This window comes from Heterodontus francisci, chromosome 33 (genome assembly GCF_036365525.1).
Source record: "Heterodontus francisci isolate sHetFra1 chromosome 33, sHetFra1.hap1, whole genome shotgun sequence".
Taxonomy (NCBI): Eukaryota; Metazoa; Chordata; class Chondrichthyes; order Heterodontiformes; family Heterodontidae; genus Heterodontus; species Heterodontus francisci.
In genome coordinates, this window is record NC_090403.1 from 32812776 (window position 1) to 32824246 (window position 11471).

General features: G+C 40.1%; 1 protein-coding gene across 1 annotated transcript in view; it reads right to left on the reverse strand.

The window, feature by feature from the left end:
- Window positions 1-10385, reverse strand: part of hrob (homologous recombination factor with OB-fold) — a 55142-nt gene extending 44757 nt beyond the window's left edge. Inside the window, exons 1-2 of the mRNA XM_068013286.1 lie at window positions 10258-10385; window positions 2473-2523 (exon numbers count right to left, since the gene is read on the reverse strand). Coding sequence (XP_067869387.1) covers window positions 2473-2523; window positions 10258-10260 — 54 coding nt within the window. The 5' untranslated portion in view covers window positions 10261-10385. The remainder of the gene's footprint in view (window positions 1-2472; window positions 2524-10257) is intronic.
- Window positions 10386-11471: the final 1086 nt, after the last annotated feature.

Consider the following 11471-nt stretch of genomic DNA (forward strand, 5'->3'; position numbering starts at 1 on the left):
TAGTGTTTACTTGTGGTATGACCACCTCCCTGTTTGGGCTATCCACAATGATCTCAGCTAATAAAAGTTTAACACAACTTCCCTGTTTTTCAATTTTGTCCATCTAAAAAGTGAACCCCACGGCTTTGCCTTTTCTATTACCTTATTAACCTGCATCACTACTTTCAGTGATTTGTGTATCTGTACCTCCGATTCATGTTCCTCTACCTAATTTAGGCACTTATTTTCCAAGGAGTAAGTGACCTCCTTATTCTTACCAAAATGTACTATCTCTCACACATCTATATGGATGTTTATTTGCCATCCATTTTCTAAGGTTAATGTCTTCCTCTATTTTGTTGCAGTTCTCTTTGTATTAACTACAGCCAAAATTTGGTGCCATCTGCAAATTTTGCCATTATACTTCCGATTCCAACTCGCTTGTGCAAATGGTGAACAGTGGTCCCAGCACCAATCCTTGTGGAACACTACTTCCCACCATTTGCCAATCTGAGTAAGTACCATTAACCCCAACTCTTTTCTGTTTTGCAGCCAACTTGCTATCCATTTTGCTACTTGTCCCCGACTCATGTCATGACCTTAGTCACAAGCTACTCTGTGGTACTTTATAAAAGCTTGCAAGTTGCTCAAAGTAGCCAACTTTCAGATGGCAACAGAAATCTATTGTTTTATGGACTCCATATTAAAAGGCAAGACTTGCATGCTATGCTTCAATGGTAGACACTGGGAGTTGCTGTCTACCACCATGAAGGCTCAGTAACATTTTATACTGTGCTGTGACCCAAAACACAAATATAGTGTAAAACTGAGAAGCACAAATATAGACTATGCAGAGTGAATGAAGGGGGGAAAGAAAAGCACACTTACCCAATAAAAACAAGCAGTAGAGAGTGAACACAGTACAACAATAAAACATATTTCAGTCCACAAGATAAAAGACTTTTAAGCAGCGTTTGGCTGAATTCTGTGCTTTCCTACAAGATAATTATCCTCAATTACTGTCAACTTTGTAACATTACAAAATCAAATATGACTGTTGTTGAAAGTTACCAAACACCAGTGCTAATGACGAAAATAAATAAATCCATGCCAATCAAAGGGCTACAAGTGGAACAGTCACCACTTTCAAATTGCAAATGTTCACTTGCATTTTAACTGGCCAACTAAACCAACTTCATCGGATTTTGGTGAAACAATGAAAGTGCCAGTTGGTTACTATTGCATTCAACTACTAATACCATACTTCTCTGCACTGTCCCCTGTAAGATGTGGGGCTGCGAAGAAACCTGAAAGTCCCTGTGCAGGCTGTGCACAAGTTGACCCCTTTAAGTTATTGGCCCGCTCGGCCGGGCAAATATGTAAAGGGGCCACACACATAATCAAATTACCTGCGCATTCCAAAACAAAGTTAGAGTGTACGCTGCTCCTCTGTACTCAGACTTACACCTAATTAACATTTGTGCTTTATCACAGGTCACACTTCATTTAACTATCCATCTTGCTCTAATTCTTGATAAGCAAGAGGGTGGAAATGTGGAGCAATCAGTTCAGCCATGAACTTACTGAATGGTGGAGTAGGCTTAAGGGGTCAAGTGGCCTACTCCTGCTCCTAATTCGTATGTTCGTATTCTTAATGTATTGTGTTACTGAAAGGGATGCAGTTACTGCAATGAAATATAATATAATGAAATATAATTTCTGTCTTATTACTTTGAATATCAAATGTAAAATTCAACAAGTTTATCAAATGTTTTCCTTCAATTCCAGTTGCTGATCATAAGTCCACAATGTTGTGAATCAGAATGATGATTCAAAGACATTTTGATGATTTCTCCCCTTTCTCTTACCTTTTTGGTATTGGCCTAATCAAGGTCAGGTTTCTCCAAACTCTGGGAAACCATAGTTAAACATGCAGGATGATTCAGATTTTAGAAAACGTAAATTTATTTTACCAACAGAAAAGGTTATTTGTCTGAAATGGGATCTATGCCTAAATTTTGGTCTATAGATCAGTCTGTGAAGTCATCAGTAGGAACCATTTTAAAAGAGTGCTGATATAAGAACTCCAGAATGTCCAGATGCTCAGGCATTGCACTTTGATGAAAGTTCCACAACCAGTAACTCAACCCGACTAAAATGTACAAAAATCATAGTGTTGTAAACTATGTTAAGCACAGTTCAGAGGAAAACATGGCTGAAAAAAATCATAGAATAACAGCATGGTTAAATAGGTAATATGGCACAAAGTCTGAAAATGTGTATTGGGCAATCAGTATTTCACAGGTTGAGTCCCATTTGTCAGTTAGAAACAGCACATTCAGTTCCAGGTAGCTATGATATGTAAAGTTATTCTGAAAATAGTGAAAGGCTAGTGTTCTTATGTACCATATAAGAGATTGAACCTCAAAACATAAATAGGATACTTTTATCATTCAATATGTTGCCACATCAACAACATAGAATATCACTTACATCATCATCAAACTCTTCCCCAACAGAAAACAGCTTCTGGAAACTGCATGCCTGGAAGGAAAGAAAGGGAAATTCAAAAATTTCAATGCAGCTCAGAAATACATTGTAGTCACAAAACAAGCTGCATTAAGACTCAAACTTTTTTTCTCATTTATCTTGTACAATCCCTCAAGTTTATTACTGTAAGAAACAATAAGCTTCCAAATAAAAATTCCTGAAGTTTTGAAAAGGTTTCTGAATAAAGAGGAATTTTCATTTTATTTGAAGGTCTAATGACCATGAAAATGGCCTGCAAAAAAACTAAGACTGGCATCTTCAATTGAAAACCTCATTACTTAAGTTTTTCACAAAAACCCAATTCAGTGCTTTTATTCTAAAACTCAATTGATACTCCTGGGTAGAGATCAACAATTTATAATTTTCCACATTCACATACCAATAGCTTTAATCAGATCATATATTTTTGCTGCTGATTGTCGAGTTCTGACAGGGCAAGAAAAATTACATGCTTCAGTCAATATCTTGATTTACATGATTCCCCATGTAAAGAATGTTTATGGATGGATGAAGACCAGCTATAATCAACATACAGTAATATTAAATGGTCAACAGCATGTAAAAAATGAGTTTTTGAAGTAACTCAGCTTTATGGAATTGGAGGTTTCTTCTGAATATATTTTATAAGATTCACCATCTGAGACATTCAAGATAAAAAAAAGAATGGAATTAATAGAAAATTATTGAGCTTGTTGATGGCTCTTGAGGGAGGGAGGATGGAATAAGCCTCTATATAGACAGGGAAATAATGACTTGCAATGTGCCAGAGGTTTGTACTTGGTTCTTTGCTGTTTGCACAATTCACAAATGACATGGTGGACAGCACTTTCTAGAGATCATTACTTAGAAAGTTAGGTAGCCAGGTGATCAGACCAGGATAGTATTCAAAAAGATCAAAAAATATATAAATAGGCCAGAAAACAGAACTAGATTCCCCAGTGAGGACCATATATATTAAAATAATCATAGCTTAATAATGAAGTCAAGAAAGTGGAACTCACAGTACATCAGTCACTGTCATTGTTGAGTGCTTTAGTTCAAATAAAGAGAGGAAGGCTAATGGTCTCAACGCCATCAATGGCTATTCCAGTGTGTTTTTAAAGCTGAGGGAGTCTTAACTGGGCAAAAGGCTTGCAAATATATACTCTGTAAACCTTTGATGCAATACTCAAGTAATAAAGGATCGGTAGACAAAATTGCATTTAGCATCTTTAGAAAAAAGCGAGAGCCAATCTGATCCAGGTCTTCAAACTGATGTAAAGCACAGATTGTGCAGCAAGAACTTAATTAAATTGCAATCATAAAAAACTTTAGGGTGCAAATATAAAACATGCAAGTCTAAGAGAGACTAGAGTTTAGAAATATTGTAATCACCCTATGCCCCCATCAGAGTTATATGTTGATTAAGCGCCTTAAAGAACTGGACAAATGTACGATTGAGAACAGAAATGAAAGCTACAAGGATATGCACAAAGATAATCATGAAACATAACAGTTTCTTTACAGCTGAGACCTGTGGAACGCAACAAAGTTAAAGTAGAATAAAAGATTGCGACAGTGAACAGATACCTGAAAGCTTTTGCTCAATCAAAAGCAGGGAAGTTACACTGAACGTCTATAAAGCTCTGGTAAGGTCTCAACTGGAGTACTGCATCCAGTTCTGGCCACTGCACTTTAGCAAGGATGCAAGTTAGAGGCCTGCTACCCGATGGGACCCGACAACATGTCGGGTTCGGGTCAGGTCAGGCCCATCTTCCGGGGCCGACTTTCGGGCTCGGGTCAGGTCGGGCTGGGCCGAGTTGGGTCGGGCCGGATACACGCAGCAAGTGCTCTGCTGGTAAGTATCAAAATTTAAAAGAAACTTACCTGAGCTGGGAGTCCGGGACGAAACTGAGTCAGTACAGTGCGCGATGACATCACTATGACATCACCGCGCATGCGCTGCAGATCAGTGGAGCTTCCCAGTGGGAAGGTAAGCAAAGCGATGTTTGGGCTCAGGTAGTGGCGGGTTCAGGTTGGGTTGGGCTCAGGGGAAAAATTGGAGGGACTCGGGCCAGGTCGGGCTCAGGTCTGCTGTGGTTCAGTCGGGTTCGGGTTGGGTTCTTTTTCCGACCTAAAGCAGGCGTCTAATGCAAGGGTCCTCAAGAGGGTGCAGAGGAGATTTACCAGAATGGTTCTAGGAATGGGGGATTTCTGCTACAAGGTTAGTTTTGAAAAGCTGGAGTTGTTTGCCATGGAGCAAAGGAGATTGAGGGGAGATTTGATGCAAGTGTACAAGATTATGACAGGTTTAGATAAGTTAGACAAGGAAAAACTGTTCCCATCAACTAATCGTACAAGGACTAGGGGGCAGATTGAAGGTTTTGGGCAAGAGACGCAGGGGGAATGTGAAGAACCTTTTTTTTTTAATATACAGCGAGTGGTAATGACCTGGAACTTGGTGCCCACGAGGGTGGTGGAAGCAGAGACAATGATTTCAAAAGGAAATTGGATGGGCACTTGAAAGAAATAAAATGGCAGGGCTACAGGGATCGAGCAGTGGAGCAAGACTGACTGGATTGCTCCACGGAGAGCCAGCATGGACTCAATGGGCCGAATGGCCTCCTCTATGCCCTACATGACTACGACTCTAATTATCTTTGAGGAATGGAGAAAATTTCACCTGCGATTATTCACCTCTTAAGCGATTAAATAAACTGTGAAAAAAACAATGACACTGAATCACATGCATGGTGTCTGCTGGAATGAGTGGGCTACATGCAGCAAAAAACTCATCATTTTTTGGGGGAAAAAAAATGTGCCCATCAAGGCGAGGGATATTAATGCTGTGGAATGGTAGACCTTCCATTTCAAGTATTCCCAGGTCAAGTACAACACAACCACATGCAGAGTAAAGGTCTCTATATTCTACCCTAAAAAAACACGCCCCAGCCTTTAGCCTACCCTGACATTCTTCCAATTTGCTACAGCAGCCATCCTGTGGTTTCTCCCGAAGTGTCCATTAGTACTGAATTAGAGACAACTCTGTACCATAGGCCAAAGCATCCCAAATGGATTGAGACTACACAAGCTTATTTCACACAAAACCCTTATGGCCAGAGATGTTCTTCCTATGGGCAAGATTTGAACCCGGTCCTAGAGGTAAAGAACAGTATCTAATCCACAATCCCAATTAGTTTCCTCCCTCTTTGCTTGTTTGAATGCTGATCATTTGATTTGGGTACTATGACAACCAACTGGCCTACTCAATATCTCCCCCCACCCCAATTAAAAACAAAACAAAAACATTATTAGACCAAATTAATAAAAATCCATGGCTTCAATACTGAGATGCTCACTCTTCCCTATTTTCAAGCATTCTGATTCCACTTTGGCCTTGGCTGCACATTCCAGTCACACTCGCGCACTTTGACAACTTCTGCAGTTTGAAAGTGCTCTCCTGCATTTATTCAGGGCAATACTGGCAGAGCTTTGGAAGCAAATCACTTTCCTGCCCATGTAGTCAAATAAACCATCACAATGTGGCAACACTAAGGGCATTTGAAATAATTGATATTTTATTTGACTTTATTTACTTTTACAAAGCCTTTCATTTCTAGTCATTTTCTAAGCACCCACATCACCAATGACTTCATTCTGAATGTCAAAACGCTATCCTTCAATTTTTACATTGATTTGCATCAATGTTTAATGCTCTAGATTTCTTATATCAATTATTCATTAAAATTTATATTCCTTGGGGCCATTATAAAAAATGAATTGCTGCCTTCCAAGAATGTGTGGGAAAGCCAAGCTAACATCAGGTCTGCCCTAATTCTTAATTACTGAAATTATATTTAGTCTGTACAATCATCATCTGAGCTCTAGAAAAATGGATTACCACCAATAATTACAGATTGGCGCCTTGATATTAACTGCTCTCAACTTGGTTTAAAAAAAAAAATCACAGAATGGTAACTGAACCCAAATGGAATTGAGGTCCTCAGAGTATAAGATATTACAAATAAATTAAACCATAATGCATTCAAACCTCTATTGCAAGAAGCAGTACCCAGCTTGAAATTTATAAATCAATGTTTAAGATTTAATTCAACAGTGCACTCCAAGCTATGAAAAATATTAAATTAGGTTAAAATTTAAGTCTTACTTTGAGCACTGAAATCAACGAGTTTGTTTGTTCAATATGATTTATTAGAAAGCTGGTAAACTCCTTATTTGTATTTCAGTGATTGCACAATCTGAACAATAAGCAATATTTAGCACTAAAGATCCCAACACAATGTGCAATATTTAGTATTAAAATCCCCAAATGGATTCATTATGTTTTGATACCAAAGAAAAATAATGAACCCACCTTCAAATAATTTACTGTCACTCAATCTTTCTGCAAATTAAAAATGCATTTACAACTACTAAGTAGGCCATTAATGCTCATCTTAGTTAATTGCCACATTTATCACAAAGGTAATTGGGCATAAAATGATTTCAAACTTTTCCTTCAAGGCAATCTGCGCCATGGCTTCGTGTAAGATTATAGAAACTAATTTAAAATCTCAACTTTTAGAAACTGGCGAAAAATTGAAGAATTTTTTTCAAGTTGAATTTGAATTATCCCCCAGCACTTATGACAACTTGCTGCGTGGGGAAATTAAAATATTTGCAATGTGGTACTCATCTGACTGATACCACACTTGCCACTTTAACATGCGTGTTTTGAGCAGAGTAAGGTAATAAACGTTAAGGTTTGAGCACATCATTCAGCCACCAAGCGATTTTTATGTTGTGACATGCGTTCAGCACCTGGGATGCCAACCTCACCAGGAGTACCAGATGCCACGGAACACCAAGTCCAGAAAAGGGCAGAGAAGGTATGTTTTTTTGTAATAGGTTTCCTTGCCGGTCAGGAGTAGGAGTATTCCTTAGAGTTCCAGAAGGAAACCTTGGGCTCTTCAGCCCAAAGCATCTCCTCCATTCCACAGACAGAGTGTGTCTGGCTGCAACTGCTGCACCCCACCCCCCAATCACTCAACTGACTGCTGGGAAACATTCCAACATATGACAGTGCTGCCTCTCATGCCCACTTCTACCTGCCAGCCTCACATAATTTGTGTCATGTTCGGGTGAGTCGGGCCTGCACTGTGGTAATAAGGCCTGGGAGTTAAAATAGACTTAGGCTTCACGGCTGTGAGTCAGGACAAGGGGGAACCTGCCTCTCGTCCTGCTGGCCTATTGACCACTTCGTCTCTACTCTTCTGATTTTGTCAAAATGTGTAATTTATGATTATTTAAATCAAACTGTGTAAAATGTATCTGAACAAGAACAGAAGAATTAATTTGGGACATGACGGAAAGTTACAGCTACCATGGACTTGTATTATCACCTTGGGTTACCCTAAGTAGTGAGGGTTCTTTTACAATGTCTCTTCAGTGCCCGCACCCCACCCCACCCCTCCCATTACCAACTGTTCCTTGAACTCTGGCCTCTTGTGCATTATCCACTTCCTTTTCCCTACCATTGGTGATTGTGACTTCTGCTGCCCAGACCACAAACTGTGGAATTCACTCCCCAAACCTATCTGCCTCTATCTCAACACATTCCTTAAAAACTAACCTATTTGTCCAAGCTTTGAGTCACCTTTATAATACTTCATTTGGTCTAGTGTAAAGTTTTGTCTGATTATGCTCCTACAAAGTACCTTGGAACACTTTGCTACATTTAAGGCACTATACAAGTGCAAGTTTAGATGAGGAGCTCCCAATTCTAGAACATCTGACATTCAACATGTCAAAATAAAGTACTGCATGCAGAAAACTTATTTTATCAAGGTGCTCACAAATTACTCACTGAAGTTGCCATAGAAACTCTTGTTTCAAAAGCATAATTTCCAGGAGCATTCCTGCAGGAAGGGGCTTTATTTGACTTTAGGAAATTGTACTTTTTGGTCTGACCGACTCAGTCATGTCAAATATATGAAAACTTGAGCACAAGCCTCATTACTTCTAGTCAACTATGCCAGGCTAACAGTGGAATTAGCAATAAGTTTAACAAGGAAATAATAGTGGATAGCCAGACCAGTAATATCAAGGTCTTTTCAGCTATGTCAAGCATCTGATGTTATTGAAGGATTTGGGTGGACCCTCAGGAAATGGTAAAGTCTTTAAATAGTATCATAGGAACATGAGTAGGCCAGTTAGCCCCTTGAGCCTATTCCACCATTCAATGCAATCATGGCTGATCTGAAACCCAACTCCATATACCCAGCTTTGTCAAATATCCCTTAATACCTTTTGGTGAACAAAAATATATCAATCTCAAATTTAAAATTAACCGCTGATCTAGCATCAATTGCCATTTGTGGAAGAGAGCTCCAAACTACCAATCTTTGTGTAGAAGTGTTTCCTAATTCCGGAAAGGTCTGACTCTAGGTTTCAGACTATACCCCTAGTCCTAGACTCCCCAACTGGCAGAAATAGTTTCTATCGAACTTCTCTGTTCCCCTTAATATCAGGAACTTCGATCAAACCACCACAACCTTCTAGATTTGAGGGAATACAACCCTAGGCTGTGTAACCTCTCCTTGTAATTTAACCCTTGGAGTCCAGATATCATTGTGGTAAACAGTGTCATAGAGACAGTCATTCACAGTATAACAGGTCACCATTCAGCACATCTACACTGCACACTCTCTAAGGCCAATATACCCTTCCAAAGATGTTGCTATGATTGGTTTTGACTTCATTTATAGGTAGGCTGTTGGAAGGAATAATTAGAGATGCATAAAGGGTTCTGATGAAAGGTCACAGACCTGAAATGTTAACTCTGCTTCTCTTTCCACAGATGCTGCCAGACCTGACTATTGCCAGCATTTTCTGTTTTTATTTCAGATTTCCAGCATCCACAGTATCTTGCTTTTATGTTAGAGATGCACTGTTTGCCTATTTTGACAAAGGAGTTATTTACAGATTCTCAACTGAACTTCTGAAAAGATGAGCACGTCACAACAATGTAGTTGAATTTTGAAGAAGCGATTAGGTTGTTGGATACAAGTAGCTCAGTCGTATGTAGTTTCAAAAGTCTTTGACAAGATGCCATACAATAGGGTACAAAAGAATGAATTGAGAGGGGTTGGCAGACAAGTTTTGCATAGGATATAGATTTTTAGCTACATTGCCACACACAGAAGGTTGTTATTCCTGTCAGTAGTTCTACATGGGGACCAGCTACTAGCATAGATTCACAGGGTGCTGAGCCCTAGAGCATTGTATACCTGCCTAATTCAGGCACTGGATTAACAATACAGCCACAGAGGGTTGGGTTGGCTCCAACCTTCCATCACTAGGTATCTGACCTTAGAACCACCCTAATCTAAAAGGGCTAAGGGTTTACTTCCTCTCTGTCCCACCCCCATAATTAGTCAATACTCATTAGAAAACTGACAAGTATAAGTGCCCAGCAGACAGCAGAACTTGTTATTGAAGAGAAATTTCAAGGGTGGCATATCCCAGTACGTTGGCAGAATCTCCATCCCTGTGTAAAGCGTACTCTAGACTCTTCACTCAGTACTTCCTCCCTCCACTGAAGTTTAACTAGTTAGAAGTCACACCGCCCACAGTAAAGTGAACTCCCGCTGCCTGCTCACCCTCCTCGGGTTATTGGCAAGAAAGAATCCCAGCTACAAATCCACACAGCGCTCCCGCCCCGTATTTACAGACCTTACAGTTTCTTACCATCCCCGATTGAATCAATCTTTCTTTCTCCCTCTCTGTTTCCGTACTTGATAGTGAAGGTCGGAACCGGAGCCACAACTTCTCCTTAGACTGCCTTCTTCTTGTTGAATGCTGCCGCCGCCGTGACGTCGCCCGCTCCCATAATCCACCGGGGGCCGAGGCTCTCCTTAGCAACTAGGCCGCCCCGCCCTAGCAACCAGCCAGAGGTAGGCCCTGCCGTTCCCTGGAAGTCCCAACAAATGTTTAATCAGGATCAAAACCATAATATCACTATTTTTCCTTAAAAAGAAACTCCTGCTCTGTACTACAGTATCTCAACTCTCCATTGAATCATTCAGGTCTTGTTGCTGGATGCTCCTTCCTGTTCAACAACTTACATTTATTTAGAGCCTTTAAAGTAATAAAACGTCCCAAGGCGCTTCACAGGGGAATTATAAAATGAAGTGCCCATGGAGCCGTAAAAGGAGATATTGGGTCAGATGACCAAAAGCTTGGTCAAAGAGGTTGCTTTTAAGGAGTGCTTAAAGGAGAAAAATGAGGTGGAGAGGTGTAGGGATGGTATTCCAAAGCTTGGGGTCTAGGAACATAAGAGCAGGAGTAGGCCATTCAGCCCATCAAGCCTGCTCTGCCATTCAATATGATCATGGCTGAACAACCACTTCAATGCTTTTTTCCTACACTATCCCCATATCCCTTTATGTCATTGGTATTTGGAAATCTGTTAATCTCTGCTGTAAATATACTCAATGACTGAGCTTCCACAGCCCTCTGGGGTAGAGAATTCCAAAGATTCACAACCCTCTCCTCATCTCAGTCCTAAGTGGCTTTCACCTTATTTTAAAATTGTGTTCTCTGGTTCTAAACTTCCCAACCAGGGGAAACATCTTACCTGCATCTACCCTGTCTGTCCCTTTAAATATTTTGTAGGTTTCAATGAGATCACCTCTCATTCTTCAAAACTCCAGAGAAAACAAGCCAGTTTCCCCAATCTCTCTTCACAGGACAGTCCCACCATCCCGGGAACAAGTCTGGTGAACCTTCATTGCACTCCCTCTATGGTAATAATATCCTTCCCACGGTAAAGGGACCAAAACTGCACATAGTACTCCAGGTGCAGTCTAACCAAGGTCCTATACAATTGAAGCAGGACTTTGCTACTCCTCTACTCAAATCCCCTTGTGATAAAGGCTAACATACCATTAACCTTCCTAATT